Source organism: Moschus berezovskii, chromosome 4 (genome assembly GCF_049115385.1).
Source record: "Moschus berezovskii isolate FMDL1 chromosome 4, NW_MosBer_1.0, whole genome shotgun sequence".
Classification (NCBI taxonomy): Eukaryota; Metazoa; Chordata; class Mammalia; order Artiodactyla; family Moschidae; genus Moschus; species Moschus berezovskii.
In genome coordinates, this window is record NC_142463.1 from 19,493,145 (window position 1) to 19,510,035 (window position 16,891).

Below are 16,891 nucleotides of genomic sequence, written 5' to 3' on the forward strand. Positions count from 1 at the left end.
TAGATGTCCCCCTCCCCACTCCCAACGTTAGGTCAGAACATGATTAGAAAATGGCCGTTGGCGTGGTGGGGTGGGGTGGGGTGTGAGGAGGCAGTGCTCTGGGGGTGGGATTGTACCTGGTGAGTGTGTGGCTGGAACCCAGGGTGTGTATGTGTGTCAGCTGAGACTGAGCCCTGGGATAATTAGGGAAGGGCACTAAAAGACCTTTCCCTCCCATCTATCAGATGAGACTACACCCAGGGGTGTGGCCAGAATCGTCCAGACCTCTGTACAATGGGATTGTTCAACCTTTACAGAACAAACAGCTTAAAGATAGCGCCTCACTGGTTGCTAGTCAAAGCTATGGTTTTTCCAGTAGTCATTTACAGATGTGAGAGCTGGACCATAAAGAAGGCTGAGCCCCAAATAATTTATGTTTTTGTCTGTGGTGTTGGAGAAGACTCTTTAAGAGTCCCTTGGACTGCAAGGAGATCAAACCAATCAATCCTAAAGGAAATAATCCTGAATATTCATTGGAAGGACTGATGTTGAAGCTGAAGTTCCAATATTTTAGCCATCTGATGCGAAGAGCCGACTCATTGGAAAAGATACTGATGCTGGGAAAGACTGAGGGCAGGAGAAGTGGGTGACCCAGAATGAGATGGTTGGATGTATCACCAACTCAGTGGACATGAGTTTGAGCAAACTCAGGGAGATAGTGGACAGGGAGGTCTGACACACTGCAGTCCATGGGGTTGCAGAGTCAGACATGACTGAGCAACTGAACAACGGGAACAATGGTTGCTAGTGCAACTTCAGTTTCTACAGTGGTCCTGCTGATCTTCTGCTGTCTGGACAAAGATGCCTCTGGGGCACCATGCTGACTACTGACTTGCAGAGGCCTCTGCCTTGGAGATTGGTCTGGGCACAAATCTCCTAAAACACCTCCCCATCTCTGTTTCATTTGGCCATTTTTTTTTTTTGGTCGCATCAAGAGGTTTGTGGGATCTTCATTCCCCAACCAGGGATCAAACCTGGGTCCCTGGCAATGAGAGCACTGGGTCTTAACCACAGGACCACCAGGGAATTCCCTTGGCCACTTTCTTGATCTGCTTCCACTTCGCCTCTTACCTGTTGTCTGTGTCCCTCTGCCCATCCCCCCAGGCTGCTGAAACAGGAGCTGGCCAATGAATCTGGAGAGGAACGCAAGGCTGGATTATGATGGCTCTGAAAGCCACACAGTAGGGTTTTGACACCAAAAACATTTGTATCATTTTGTGTACTAAGCACTTCAGCCAGACCATGTTACCAAATATGTGACCAACACATTCGCGCACATCATGTTCACTTGCCAGGTGAATAAACACACAGAGGACTCAAGGGCTAGGACCTCAGGCCCTGACACTTCTATGTGCAAACTCACAACCATACAAACACAAAGCACCAACGTCAATTGAGATGAGTTCACATAGAATATATTTCACTCTTTTAAAAATAAAACTTTCAGCATAGCTAACATCCAAACTACAAAAATAAACATCTCCATATAAATAATTTATGTGGTGAGAGATGGGCAGGGATACAGAGCGCCTCCTCAGGAGTCACCAAGCATGGGGACCAGGCCTAGCAAAGGGTGCTAACAGGATCCCTCAAGCTTGGTCTGTTGGGGGCAGCAGTGTGGGGTGGGAGAGGGGTCTGGGCTGCACTGCAGCCTGAAGTGCTAGCTTTTACCCCACCCAGACATAGGCCCAGGCCCAGAGGAGCCAGGCATGTAAGGCTGCTCACAGCCTAGACAATGGTGGCTTTGTGTGGATTTCGGGGAGGTCTCCGATGGCCCAGTCAGGGGAGGGGATGAGGTGGCAGCAGCAGCAGGGCTCCCCAGGAGTCCACCCTGTCTTCAGCAATGCCCCCACTGCTTCCCAGTGACTTCATGTGGCCTGAATGGGGTCTCCATGTTTCGGCTGCTCTTTCACCCGGTGGCTGGACACAGTCCCCTAGAGCCAAGGTTGCTGGGGCCATTGGCAGCTGGTGTGGCAGCAGGCGACCAAGTAGGCTCCTCAGAGGCTGGGTGGATGTAGGCACCAGGCAGTGGGGGTGGGTGGAGGGCCACAGTCATGGAGGTAGTCACTCTGGCAAAGCTCTGGGGCAGGGTGGAGGACACCCCCCACCTGAGCCCTCCTCCCTGTGGAGCTGGGGGGCTCAGGACCTCTGCGCTCTCCTTGTACATCTGTACCACCTGGGGGGAAACAGCAGCCCCAGTGAGCCTGGGGGCTACTGGGGACTCAGCCCTCTTCAGCAACTTCCTGGTTGGGAAGCTGGGGTCTTTGGTGGCTTCTAGCAGGAGAAAAGAGCTAACAACGGACAGGATGTTGAGACCAGGGGCCAATCCTGCACCTGAAGGCTAAGGTGGGTCCCAGGAAGAAGTCAGGAGGGCTGAAGGGCACGGACATGATGTCTGGGCAAAAGGGGAGGCTGCTCACTTCAGCTGGTGGTACTTCATGGGGAAGGGGCCTTGTGAGTTGAGCCCTGTCTGCTGGCGACTGAGGGTGTTTTTTGTCTCGGTTCTATCCCACCCCGCCCCATGGGCTGGGAGCAGGATGGTGTGGTTACCTCTGGTGGGGGGCCCAGGATGGACAGCAGTACCGGCAGCAGCACGAGCCCGTGGAGGAGGCCCAGGAGTGTAAGTATTGTTAGCACCACGAAGAAGTACCTGGGGGTGTTAAGAGGAGTCAGCCTTGTCAGGTCCTGTATCCAGTGCAGGCCAGCCCTGCCTCCTTGCCCTGAGCCCTCCTCTACCTTACGATGAAGTCAAAGTTGGAGCCAGCAAGCATGAGCAGACCTAGCAACGTGGAGATGGCCCCATCAGTCACTGGGGCGAATGTGCGCTCCAGGGCCCGGGCAGCCCGCAGGTTCCGGCTACCCTGAGCGGTCAGGAAGCCCTGAGGGAACAAAGTGGTCCTGGAGTGCTCCTTGACCAACCACGGCCAGCTCATCTATGTCCCCAGGGCTCACCCATGCCTGGCCCACAGAAGGCCAGGTGAACCGAGTTCCTGGGAACTGCGCAGGACCCAAGCACAAGTCCAGGGAGGTAACCCTGTATAGATGAGGGAGATGTGCTGTGTGTGCTTAGCCGCTCAGTCATGTCTGACTTTTTGGGACCCCATGGATTGTAGCCCGCCAGGCTCCTCTGTCCATGGGGATTCTCCAGGCAAGAATACTAGAGTGGGTTGTCATGCCCTCCTCCAAGGGATCTTCCCAACCCAGGGATCGAACCCAGGTCTCCACATTGCAGGCAGATTCTTTACCAGCTGAGCCACCAGGGAAGCCCAACCTATTCTAGACATCTCTGTCTCATTCATATAGCTCAGCTGGTAAAGAATCCTGCAATGCAAGAGACCCAGTTCGATTCCTGGGTTGGGAAGTTCCCCTGGAGAAGGGATAGGCTACCCACTCCAGTATTCTGGCCTGGAGACTTCTATGGACTGTATAGTCCTTGGGGTGGCAAAGAGTTGGACACGACTGAGCGACTTTCGCTTTCTTTAAGACTAGGTTGGCCATCTATAGCCTGTCCCATGTTTCTGAAAATAAAGTTTTGTTGAAACATGGCCACACCCATTCATGCACCAGTTATCCATGGCTGCTCTTGTGCTACACTGGCAGAAAGACCATATGGCCTGACAAGCCTAAAATATTACTATCTGATTCTTTTCAGAAAAAGTTTGCTGATGCCTGTTCTATAAGGATGGATACTTCTCAGGGTGTCATTTCAGAGGCTTTGTTTCTTTCTTGGTATTTTTCTGCATGCTGACTTTTTTGTCCCCCAAGGAGTATATGTTGTTCTTATAATCAGAAAAATAATAAGGATTTTATGGGGGAAGAAAGAAGGAAGCTGTTTGTGGGGTCTGGCCAGGTTTGTGTTGGAGGTCCCGACGGGTCCACTGCCCCCACCCCACCCCCAGCCCTCCTTTGCCGGAGAACACGAAGCTGTGCGAGAGGCCAGCCCACCTCTGTTCTGCATCTCTGTCCTGGAAGGATCTCGCCTTATGCTCCCTGTCATCTACCTGCCACCCCATCTCTCTGATTCACAGTAAATCCATCCAAAATAACTGTCAGTTCCCATTTTCTCACCTTCCATTCTGTCCTCATCCCATTCTGGTCAGGCCTTTGTCTCTCCTCTCTACTGAAATGGCTGCCTATTTATTTATTTACTTGTTTATTGTTTATCTCTACACTCTTGAAGGTAAAGTGTGTCTGTATTGCTCTCATCTCCCTGGTACTGAGCACACAGTCTTTGCTGAAAACTGAATCAGCCGGCCCGCCCCTCTCCCAGTGCCTGTGCTCACCAGAGCCACGTGGACAGTGAACTCGACACCGATGCCTATGGAGGCCACAAGAATCACCACCGGGATGGCACTCAGCTTGATGCCCAGGAAACCCATGATGCCAAAGAGCTCCACAGTCATCATCGCCAGGACCAGTACCTGGGGAGGGTAGGGCTCACCCAGGGCTCCTGGGCAGGGCAGGTGGGGGAGCTGTGGGTCCCTCTAGCCCCACTCCTGCAAGACTCACTATGAGCGCAGCCGTCCAGGGGTTGAGCAGCAGCAGGGCACAGACGAGGAAAGTACACAGCAGCAGGATGCAGACTGCCAGCAGGAAGCAGCGCCGCAGGCCCAGGTACTGCTCCCAGAAGAGGAAGGGGGAGCCACTGGGGTAGGCACGCACCCCGGCCCGGCTGGCCTCGGCACATGCTGCCCGGGCCCCCTCGATGGCCTCCACGAAGTCTGCAGTCTTCTGGAGGCCGCGCAGGAGGAAGGGGAACTGGGCAAACTCCAAGGGCTGGGCCGCCGGGACTGTGGAGGGAGGGGGCGGAGGGAGAGGGCGGGGCGGCCAGTGAGCACGGGCAGCAGCGGGCAGGGCTTCAGGGGACGGCCGTGTGGGCCCGGGCCCAGGCAGTTCGGGCTCCCTCGGGACTCACTGCGAAGGTTCTCCCCCGTGGTGTCGTACTTGTCATGCAGCCACTCGGGAGGTGGGGGATAGAAGTTGGCCTGCGAGGCTGCCAGACCCAGGGGGTCACTGCTCACCCACACGGTCAGCCCCATGTAGAAGAGCTCGGGTGGGATCAGCCCTTCCTTGTCCACCAGCTTCCTGGTGGTCAGCTGCAGAGGCAGAGGGGGTTAAGGCTGGGCCCACGGGGCCTGGAGCCCCTCTGTGCTCCCCTGCTCTCCGGTCATCTTCCAACCTGGCTGAAATCTAGAGGCTCCTGGGCATCCCCGGTCTGGACGAGCAGCTTGTATGCCAGGGCCCCATCCTCAGAGCCATTGCGGTATGAGTGGCGGCTGATGCGCCCAGAAGCCCAGTCCTGGTCAAACGCAGCCTGGATTCCTGGAGAGGACGGGGAACGAGTCCCGTTGGCCTGTGGGCTCCGGGCGCTCCTGCTGGCCCCGTGCTCCCTGCCCGCGTCCTCGCCTCTCACCCTGTAGCCAGTTGCGATAGTAGTGCAGCCAGGTGCGGGGTGCCTGGGTGGCCGGTGGGGGCAGCACGGCCTTGAGGGAACTGAAGCGCTGGTGCAGATCAAAGAGGGCGCGTTGGGAGTGGGCGTAGTCAAAGCCACCCTGTGTCACCAGAGCCACCTCGTACAGAGAGAAGTACCTGAGCTGGGCGCTCAGGAAGGCATGCTCCTTGGTGCCGCGTGGCACCACATCAGTCAGGGCCAGACCATCCTGCACCAAGGTTGCTCCATAGAGGCTCAGGCCCAGGAGAGCCCCAAAAAGTACCAGTACTACAGCCTGTGGGAAAAAGCGACTAAGCTGGAGGCCCAGAGACATCTAAGAAGTCTGTGCCGCATCCCACCTCAACCTGCCCGGGCTCGGAGGCTTACCTTGGTGTGGGACTGGAGCAACAAGGGTGCAAACTGAGAGCGGGCGAAATGGGCAAGATTCCAGCGGGCACAGGGCAGGGACTTGCAGGCTGCCTTCTGCCCTGTCCCCTCCTCCTGTCCTAGAAGGTCCCGTGTGGACCCTCCTGGGCTGAAGAGCTCAGAGCCCAAAGAGTCAGAAGGTGGCGGCACCAGGTGGGCTTGGGGAGGCAAGATGGTGACCACATGTTGGCTGCTGGCTTCACAGTGGGTAAAGGCTTGAACCGTGGCAGTCAGGTGGGCAATGCCCACTGGTACTGTCCCGTTCCCCAGCTCCTGGGGCAGAATCTGAATCACCCGAGCAGAGCAGGGGCTGGAAGAGGCAGAGAGGGGGCGAGGGTCTGGAAATGGTGCCAAGGGGACAGGTTGGGATGGGGCTCAGGAGGAACAGCCCAGTGGGACGGAGGTACCTAGAGAAGCAGCAGAGCACATCCAGGCGCTGGCAGTGGCGCCGGTGCAGGTCCAGGCTGAGGACTGCTGGGAAGACAAGCATCACGGCTGCGAAGTTGCAGCCCACCACTATGGCTGCCTGCGGGGTGGACAGGAGGGGCACAAAACCTGGGTGAAGCCCACCAGGCTCCATGCCCACCCGAGCCTGGGCCCCATGCGTGAGGCCTCACCTGCAAGGAGAAGGCCCGCAGTGCAGGGATGGGAACTAGGGCGGCCATGAAGAAGGCAACCATGTTGTTGATGGACGTGAGTGTGACGCTGGTGCCCGTGCGCTGCAGACACTCCCCTGTGCGCTCCTGTCAGGACAAGGCTGAGTGAAGGACGGCAGGGGAGGGACAGGAAGCACACAGTAGCTGACGTTTATTGCCCTGTTCTAAGCACTCAAATTACCGATCCTCACCACAACTCTTACCACACAAACACTATGATTAGCCCTGTTTACAGATGAGAAGCGAGGCATAGAGAAGCTTATTACCAGCCCAAAGTCACTTAAACCAAGAGGCTCTGAGCCCCTCAGCAGCATGGCCTGGGATGAACCCAGGCAGGAGGACGAACCCTCACCTGGAGAGGGGTGCCGGGTGGAGCCTCTGTGAAGGCGTGTGCCAGCAGGAATATGTCGTCCACTCCGATGCCCAGCGCCAAGAAAGGCAGCACCTGGAGTGGCATGGGGGCGGGCAGTTGGAAGATCTAAGCAGCCCGGGCTGTGGGCCCCAAGTCTGCCCGCAGACCTGGCCTACCTGGGTAGTGGCAGCGTTGAAGGCGATGCCCAACAAGGCACAGAGCCCCAGGCCCGAGGCCACCGCCAGGGCCACCAGCAGCACCCCAGCGAGGCCCACTGCACCCTGGGACTGGGCACAGTCCCACCGCAGCATCGTCACGCAGGCATAGGCTAGCTGTAGGGAGAGAGGGCAGTCTGGGATGGGGGCTCCCAAGTGGGGCTGGTGGTGGGGGGCAAGGCGCCAAGAGGACCCACCATGAGCAGGTAGCCCCCCACCACGCGGGCAGTGCTGACTTCAGAGAAGGCATGCAGGATGTCATCCAGGGTGGTGGAGGAGAAGGCGTGGATCTGCTGGGACGCATTCTCGGGCAGGGCCTCCTGGGCCAGCTGGAGAGACAGGATGGTGTGAGGCGCAGGAGGAAGCAGCGGCCTTGGGCGCTGCACTCATTGGCTCCAGGCTGACCTGCACAAAGCGTCGCTGCCAGGCCTGAAGGACCGTGCCAGCCTGCTCCTCGCTCCAGCCGATGTCGTGAGTCTGGTAGTCACCCCGAAAGTGCTCGTAGAGCTGGCGGGGGCTCATTAGCAGGAAGGTGCTCTGCAGGGCCTCTGCCCTGGTGGTGGTGTAGGAGAAGCAGGAGTCAGGGCTGGTCTCAATGACCAGGAGGGCGTGTGCAAGGGGCGTTTGCCAGAGCTGCCTGGCATCAGGGTATGGCTCCCCATGCCTGGGGTGTCCCCTTGGCAACTCCCGGAGGGCAGTCGTACCTCAGCAGCTGTCCTTGGGGGTCTCTGGCCATGCCTCCCAGCAGCAGCTCCTCCTGCCAGTGCATGAACTTGTGGGAGAAGCCATGGCAGCCCCCACTCAACTCCTGAGCCACGTTGGGAGCCTGGAGGGGGTGGAGAGAAGCTTGTTACTCCAGGCCCTACTTGTGTGTAACTAGGTGTCTCTGGGCGGGCACCTCCAGGAACCATGCTTGCCATGGAGCTCCGGGGGCCTGGGGTGTAGATACTGTTGTGCTGAGCCTCTTGCCTGCTCTGTAAGCGAACAGCTAGAGTCTGGCAAGGAGGAGGCCACAAGAGGGAGCAGAGGCCTAGAAATAGGCTGTAGGGAGGAGCCGGCTGAACGTTGGTGGTTTGGGGAAAAGATCCACATTCACAGGGCCACACAGACACTCAGGAAACCAGGTATGACACCCATGCTTATCTAATTTGTTTTGTCTCTCTGTACACGTGTGTTTTGATGAAGTCCAGCCTTTCTGGGCTTAGAAAAAGCCAAAGGGATTCATATGCTACTTGAGGAGTCCTTAGGAGAGCTGAATGGGAATGGAAAACTCGAGGTGTTGAGTGCAGTGTGGAGAAGGTAACAGTGTCCAGGAAGTATGGGGCAGAGCATAGAGCAGTCTGCTATCTCCAAGAACAGGGGAACATGAGGGGAAAGGGAAGGAAATAACCTTTCCCTGGCAGACCTGGCTGGAACCCACCTGCCTGCTGTGATGGTTAGGGGCACTAGGTGGGCAGTGGAGGTCGTCAGGGTGCAGACAGGGCCGCCCCACGTAGGCCTGGCCCACCTGTGCCTTGTCTAGCAGCTCCCGGAAGCCCTCAAGGGAGGCAAAGGGGCCCAGCTCCTCCAGCAGCTGTTCTGGGTCCAGGTTGGTCCACTGTATGTCAGGGCGGCCCCTGCGGGGAGAGCTTGTACTTGGTGAGGGTCAGGGATCAATGCCCACCCTCCAGACTGCTGCCATGGGACCCATGGGATAGCCCACTCCACTCCTAGCTGCTCATCTGTCCCTCTATGTGGAGGCTCAGTCCAGCAGGTTGCTGCAGTGAACTCTGAATGGATACAGAAGCTGAGATGGAACTCAAGACAGATGATACTTAACACAAGGAAAAGACCCACAAAAGCCCCATTTTGTTCCTTCCCAAACCGTCTACCCTTGGTTCTCATACATAACCATACAGGTGCCTGCCTGTAACAGGTTTTCTTTCCGGCCTGGGCAATAGCTGAGTTGACACCTAGCTAACTCTCCCTGGCAAAGTCTCTTTCTGGGGATCTTTTCTTTAAAAAAAAAAAAAAAACTTTTGATTTTATATTGGAATACAGCCAATAACAATGTTGTGATAGTTTCAGGTGGACAGCAAAGGGACTCAGCCATACATATGCATGTATCCATTCTCCTGGGGATATTTTTTCTCCTTTGTTCAGATCTTACAGATCTTCATGTTTTATCTAAATAAGACAGGTCTGCCTTTCCTTCAGAGGTGAGGAGAAGGGGGATGAGGAGAGAGCCCTGAGGCTGGCCTGTGCTCTGACCCTGGCTTGGGTGGTAATCAGGCCCTGGTGAGCTTTTGCTCATCATCCCTCCTTTCTGCTGGGGAACTCCTAGCAGGGGATGAAGCAGGGCCCGGGAGCAGCAGCAGTGGCACTCACGGCAAGTAGGCAGAGCCCCCTTGGAGCTTGGCTCCCTCCCAGAAGCAGTCGAGGGGGGTGAGGATCACGCATGGAAACAGCTTCTCAATCATCTGCCAGGGACATCCCAAGTATAAACATCAGTCTTGCCCCCGCAATGCCACCTACTCCACCCCCCCCACCTCCCCTACTGCAGAGAAGGCTCCACTTCTATCCTGTCTCAGAGAACAGTGCAGCAGACTCACCCGCTCAATCATTCCATTTTCAATTAGGGGAACTCCTGACTTGTAGCAGATTTTGTTCAGATCCCAAGACCTGCAATAGCCAGGGGCATGGGATGTCAGTAGAAGAGGACGACTCCGGCTCCAGCCCTGCTGTGGCACCTCTCACTCCCAGCTGCTTGGGGGATCAGCCAGACTCACTTTCCATAGAGTGATACTTGCACTTTACTGGCGGTGAGGGCTGCCTGGAGGTGAAGGTCAAGTGCCTCGGGCGTGAGGACGTTCTCCCCCTCCTGGCGCGGGGTCTGTATCAACATCTGCGAGGTATATGCAGCCTCCTCCCCCAGCTTCTCCTTGGTGTATTCCAGTTCCTGGCTTACCCGGCTGCCTGCTGCCAGATCAGAGAGAGAAAGCTGGGGGGCAAGAGCCTCGGTGGATCCAAGTTCCAGGGAGTGTGGGACCCCAATTCCAGAGGCCTCCCAGGACAAGTGGGAAAAACTTCTTGATGGCCACGCTGAGGCCCCAGGCTCCTGGCCCTCGTTTCAGAATCTGGAGTGGAGTGGCCCAGCTGTGTGGCTCTTTGGGACTCTTGTGAGACCTAAGGTTTCAGCATGAACCCGGCTGGCTGTGTTTGGAGGAAATAACTTAAAAATGAGAGATCAACAGGAGCGGGGTCAGGGTGTGGTTTTGGGGGTGTCCTGGTAAGGGAGCCCTCAGTCTCTCTCTGTTCTGGCGGGGAGGACAATGAGGGACAGAGGGGCCAACAGGGAGGCTGCTGTTGGAGGGTCTCCTAGAGGAACAGGTCTAGTGCTGGGGCTGGTTCCTGGTTCAGGTTGTCCCAGACAGTGGTTTATATCCATACACCTTTCTGCAGAATGCTCTGTAAAGAGGGTGGGTGGCTGGGTAAGTGTCTGGCAATAATGGCTCTGCAGTGGCACAGGTGAGGTGGGGGGTCAAATGGCCTTTCAGTGTGACGCTGCCGGAAGAAGATCCCATTCACCAGTTCCTCAGCCCAGACACTGAGGAATCCCAGTACCAGGTCTGCCTTCATCTTCTTGATCAAGTCCTGCATTACTCTGGCTGTGGAGGCCAGCTCTGTACCAAAGACCTGGGGAGGTGGGGAGGTTTGAGGGATGCTATGACCTAACTATGGTTTGGGGGAGGCAAGGACTAAGGCCAAACCACCCCGGAGGCTTTGTGGACTTGGTCTGGTCTTAGGCCCAGTCCTGCTTTCCCCCATCTAGGGTCTCTTCCTGTAGGTCACTGCCACCCCTGCTTCTCCAAGACTCCAGTCCTACCTGGGATCATCATACCTCTCCATCTCTTTCAAACCCGCATAATCCCCTCACTCATGAGAGCCCCAAACCCTTGGTCATGTTCATCACAGATTCACTCCTTTGCTCATCCCCGCTCCCAGTCACATTCCTGACCCTCCCCTCATGAACAGTCTCACACAGCCATCCTGCCTTCTCTGCTGTCAATTCCACATACTTCTTTTCTTCCTTTCCTGACTCCCCACTTCTGCAGACCTGTACTGCAGTGTTTATGTCACCAGGCTTAGGCCAGAGCTGCTACAAGGAGGGACAGGAGCGGAGGGCAGAGATAAGCTCCCCAGTAAGGGAGTTTGCTAAGGGGACTGAGGTTTGGGAGAAAGAAGCAACCAGACAAGGCTAATGAGAAAGCAAGAGAAAGGGACAGGCATAATTTCAAACAGTATCAAAGGACTTCCCTGGTGGTCCAGTGGTTAAGAATCTGCCTGCCAATGCAAGACACAGTGGCTTGATCCCTGGTCAAGGAAAATTCCACATGCCTAGGAGCGACTAAGCCCATGTGTCACTACTGAGCCCACACCCTAGAGCCCATGCTCTGCACACGAGACGTCGCTGTAATGAGAAGCCTGCGCACCAAAACTAGAGAGTAGCCCTTGCTCCCCACAACTACAGAAGGCCTGTGTGCAGCAGCAAAGACAGAGTGCAGCCAAAAATAAATATATACACAGAACCAATATGAGCATAGTACTTAGGAAGTTGTCCAGTACCCAAGAGGTACAGATATGGAATTATTATTCAATAGTTGCTGGGAGAGAAATGATGTGACAGATACATAAGAAAGAACTGAAGCAAAAAATAGACTGTAAGTAAGTGTGGAGAAAGTAGGCGGAACAGGGGAAGGAGACTCAAATCATCACATCTGTTAAAAACTTTACAAAAGGGATAGTATAACTGGTTAGAGCATGGATAGAGTCCACTTCCTAGGTAATCCAATAAATGCAACTTACCATCTTTCAACCATCTCGAGATAGCATCACCGACTCAGTGGACATGAGTTTAAGCAAACTTCAGGAGATAGTGAAGGAACTTCAGGAGATGCTGCAGTCCATGGGGGTCACAAAGAGTCGGATATGACTGAGCACACACGATACTGCAGTATGTTTTAGGACTCACAGAAATGTTCCTAATCTTTGATCTAGAAATTTCACATGTAAGGACTTGTAAGCTTCTGTAGGGACTCAGGCTATCTCTGTATGAAATGGGAGCCATGCGAGGTTTTGAGCAGAGAAGCTGAGATGAACTGGCTTTTTCATCAACTAATATATTCCAGAGCTAAATTGTGAATGATGAACAGGAGCTGGCCAGGGTAAGAAGCCAGGGAAAGGGGTTCTGGACCAAGTGTGTGCAGGTAACTGTCAGGGGCTCAGCATTGCTGGCCTGCTAAGAGTGAGGGAGAGGCAAAGCTGCGTAAGCAACCTAGAGTGTGCTGGGGGCTTGAACTTGATTCTGGAGACTCCCTGGAAGCCAGCAGAGAGTGGTGGAAGGGCTCTGTGGGCATGTGCGTGCTAAGCCACTTCAGTTGTGTCTGACTAAACTTTGTGACCCCATGGACTGTAGCCCACCAGGCTACTTTGTCCATGGGATTCTCCAGGCAAGATACTGGAGTGGGTTGCCATTCTCTCCTTGAGGGGATCTTTCTGACCCAGGGATTGAATCCGGGTTTCCAGCTTTGCGGGCAGATTCTATAAGGGATCACCGTAGCACTAAGCACTAAGTACTAAGGGAAGCACTGAGCAGAGACTGAATGACTTGGTCAGATTTAGATGCACCACAGGAGGGCGGTGTGGAGGCAGATTTAAAGGTGAGGGGAAAGGGCAGTCCTAAGGGAGCCCTGGCGTGCTGTGATTCATGGGGTCGCAGAGAGTCGGACACGACTGAGCGACTGAACTGAACTGAACAGACCTAGATTTCCTGGGCCATCCTCAGAAAGGCCTAGTGATTCAGGGCAGTTGGGCCCCTCCCCAGCCTTAGAAGCTGAAATTTGATGAGTGTAAGAAGTCAATCACTTATAATTCCACTGTCTTTGCCAAGTAAAGGATTTAGACACAGGATGCTAGACAGTTCTTCCCAAAATAACCAAATGGGAAGTCCGTGGGGGTGGGTGGTGGGAAGGGGTGGATAGTAAAATTTTCCTCACTTTCAAAAAAGGTATGCAAGACAGGCATGACTTCCCTTTTCTACCATGGCAGCAGCCACCTTGGGAGAAAGTGTGATAAACCTGAGGGCAAAAGCCCAAAATACAGAAGAAGGCAGAGGAGAAAGAAAGAACATTTTGATGATGTCCTTAGGTTGCTGAATTATCCACTGTGGAACTTCTCTACTGCTAGAGTTTGAGGAGAGAAATAAATCAATCCTCTTCCTTTCTCCCTCTTTCCCTTTCTCTCTCCTTAATGTGGCTAAACACATTCTAAATGATACAGTAAGGAGTGTACTGCCAGGCCTTAGCTAGAGCGACTGCCACATGGGTGGAAAGAAGGGATCCCTTATGAGACAGGCTGAGAAGGAAGACTTTTAATTCTTTAGTAACCAATTAACTGAGTAAGAAGAACTGAGACTGACTCTCAAGGTTGCAGCCTTGGGAATCTGAGTGAATGGTGGTTCCACCAACTGATACACGGCTGTCACCTGCCTTCAGGACAGAAGGGCTGTATGTTCCTTATCTTCAGGGACAGCTCCAATTTCAAACCAATTCTATCACTGTTCCTGAAAGTACTAGTTGGACTCTACGTTGTGGTTTTCTTTGCTTTCTTTCTTGTTATTATTTTTTTTGGCTACACCACCTGGTTTGCAAGATCTTAGTTCCCTGACCAAGGACTGAACAGGACCCTCAGCAGTGAAAGCACAGAGTCCTAACCACTGGACAACCAGGGAATTTCCTGGGATTTTTATTTTAGAGAATTTATCTCTGAGTCCTTCACCTTTAACACTGACCAGGAAGGAGAAGTCATATTCCAAATCTCACCATGGCAAAGCTGGAGAGTCCAGAAATCTCAGAGCTAATGCCATGCTTCACTCTTTGCTTTCTGTATTAGCAAAACAGGAAAGGAATGGAGAATACCCTTCAGTCCTCATTGCCGAGGGTATTGCTGGAAGAAGCCTCAGAGAAAAGTTCAGGTCAGGATCACTGCTTTCAACTTGCCTCCAGCCCCAATAGAGAGCAGAATGATGTTCCAAAACAAAGGAAAAAGACTTAGGAATTGATTTCTACCCTCATATATGACCCTCTCACAAAGAGCACCAAAAATCCAGTGAGATCAAGCCTGGCCTGTGCTGGAATGCAGGAGAGAGGATGAGGAAACATGGAGGTTCAAGCAGTGTTTAGACTGGGAAGATCTGGGGAATGGAGAAGCAAGAAGGGGTGGGAGACAGCCTCTATTGTGGCAGGAAATCCAAGAGTCAATTGGGACCACCCAGGCAGCAGTGGTGTGGGTGGGGGTAAGTGTCTGTTCGTGTATGCACATGTTTGTCCTGGGGCTGGGGGCAAGCAGGCAGGCAGGCACAGAGAAACATCTGCTCTGGACCCCAGGGCTGGCCTGGAGTATGTATATATGTGAGAGTCTGCAGAGAGTGGGGGGTAGGGTAGGATGAGGTGTGGGATGCTAACAGGCAGACAGGCTCCAAGAAATATCTGCTCTGGATCCTCAGGAGTGCCAGCATTTAAAATAACTTAGGGGTGTGAGAGTCTAACCTGGCCCTGCCTTTGGGTGTGGGCCAGGGCTGGGGGAGGTTCGGGGGAGCCCACAAATGCAAATTTCCCAGGAAAGAACAGAGAAGAGTTTGACTCTGTTAAAGGGTTATCATACCAGGCCCCAGGAAAGGAGAGTTATGTCAAAACTATTAATAATAAATCATTTTAACCTAATGCTTCCCTTAGGAAGTGAAGATCTGGTTCCATTTGACTCTGCTGTTGCCTCAAAGTGCAGATTCTGTGACACTTTTCCACTAAACGCTTGCAGGGGGCCTCCGTGCATGGGACCTCTCCCTAGAGGCCTGCCAGATGATTTATCAGTTCCCCCAGCCTTCAAGTTTTAACACTTCTATTTCTCCTAGTCAGATGTGATCTCTCCCTGCCTTCTCTTATATGACACAATTGTTTTCTGCTTTGTATTATATTGTATATTACATCACAGCATATATTTTACTTTCCTTGCTACTGAAAAATGGATCTTGTTTTCGTTGCCTTGCAAACACTGCAGTGCAGTCAAATACATATAAAAGATTGCCAATAAATGCTAAATAAACACACATACACTCACAGGCTCCATATGCCTGTTCACCAGGCTCCACCATCTGCAGATGTCCGTTTATGGGTGTGGGAGGAGCAGTGCTCCCAGATGCCCAGGCTCTGGCAGGCAGGTGCCCCCTCCACCCAGAGCAAAGCCCATTAGAACTCAATAGCCAGCTTCTCACCCTATTCCTGTCTTGGGCTTACCACATCCAAGCAACTACAGCCAGTGCCTACAACTCACCTTCCACCCAGAGCTGTTCTAGCTCTGTCTCAATGATGGCCACGCGGAGACCCAGTGCTAGGGCCCCAAAGGCCAACAGTCCCAGGAAGAGCACTTTGCCACAGTGTCTCTGGATCCCGCAGCCCAAAGAGAAGAGCAGGCCCTGGAAGTAAGCACGGAGCCAGAGCGGAGCCTTCAGGCTCCCAGCTAGGATCTGGGATAGAAAGAGAGGGTCAGCCAGGTATTACTGCAACCACCCATGAAACCTTTCCCTTTTCTCCACCCTCTGCCAAGTTCTGGCTTCTTGGTTTCTGGATGCAAGACGGGGAGAACCTACACAGACACAGGCCCAAACTTGGAAAAAATTTTAACTCCATTCCCTGCCTCCCACCTAATACACACTTGAAGAAGGCATAGATTCCTTTTCTGAGATAGGATACACACACACACACACACACAGACACACACACACACGGGGTCTTAGGTGGACAGAGGTCGACACAGACAACCGCTCTCTCACCCGGCAGATGCTGAGGACACACACACACACAGAGTTTTCCCAGGATTTAGAGATGTTACACTTTGCAGACCCGGTTCCTTCTTCCTCCTTCCCCTCCACTCACCTGGGGTGTTGCAGGTCGAGCTGGGGGTGTGTAGCCCGGGGGCAACTCCCCGAGAGGTGGCGGCCGAGCCATGCTGGCGGGTATGGGGGGGCATGGGCGCCCCCAACCTGCGTTATCTGGGAGCCCCCATAGACTGGCCTGGGCCGGTGTTCCGCTGAGCTACGCGTCGGAATTCAGCAGGGCCACTAAGACGCGGGTACGGGTGTGCAGTGGTGTCCGCGAGCGTGAGGAGTGGGGCAGTGCGGCTCGGGTCGCAGAGCCGGAGCCCGAATGGGTCCCGCGTGCAGAAACTGGCCCGGCGCGGCTGGGGCTGGCGACCGCAGTGCCGAGGAGGCTTCTGCAGTCCCAGAAAAAGGGAGCGGTCTGGGGCTACGCCCTCCCATTGGCTGAGTCTCCCGCAAATTACCCGGAGCCTAGCGGCCGGATCTGCTGCTAGGCAACGGCACCAAGGGGGGGGGCGGGGCAGGAGACCACCCAGGCAGGGCCACCCTTTGCCTTGCTTCCCCGCCCGCGCGTCCGCCGGGCCCTCGGGGAGGAGGAGGAAGGGTGATCCTGGAGAAGCGAGGCGTTGGCCAAATGTAAGTCAGGAGAGATCACTGCTAAGAGGTATCGACCCAGCCAATAACCAAAGAAGCCAATAACCAAAGACTTCTTTCTACAGTTCTCTGCGTGCATTCTCTGCCCATTCAGTTCCTTCTCTCCACTGAGGCCATAGTCATCTCTCTAAAATGCAAATCTGATTATAGCGCCAAAACACAAAGCCCACGTGGAGTACAGGGCCCTGCAGGATCTAAAATCTTCTC

General features: G+C 54.2%; 1 protein-coding gene across 2 annotated transcripts; it reads right to left on the reverse strand.

Moving 5' to 3' along the window:
* Positions 1-1,812: 1,812 nt before the first annotated feature.
* Positions 1,813-16,385, reverse strand: PTCH2 (patched 2). Of its 2 annotated transcripts, none has more exons than XM_088835250.1 (22): positions 16,089-16,385; positions 15,487-15,679; positions 9,888-10,077; positions 9,711-9,780; positions 9,487-9,578; positions 8,540-8,735; positions 7,824-7,945; positions 7,525-7,672; positions 7,317-7,448; positions 7,081-7,236; positions 6,905-6,997; positions 6,514-6,639; positions 6,304-6,422; positions 5,858-6,206; positions 5,453-5,765; positions 5,219-5,361; positions 4,955-5,135; positions 4,549-4,829; positions 4,323-4,460; positions 2,776-2,918; positions 2,590-2,689; positions 1,813-2,215 (listed from the first exon to the last, which is right to left on the reverse strand). In XM_088835250.1, exons 1-22 carry the CDS (start codon positions 16,158-16,160, stop codon positions 1,949-1,951), a joined length of 3,624 nt encoding a protein of 1,207 aa, XP_088691376.1. In that variant the 5' UTR covers positions 16,161-16,385; the 3' UTR covers positions 1,813-1,948. The 2 variants fall into 2 exon arrangements, with proteins under 2 accessions (XP_088691376.1, XP_088691377.1); XM_088835251.1 differs by having other exon boundaries at positions 7,525-7,705.
* Positions 16,386-16,891: the final 506 nt, after the last annotated feature.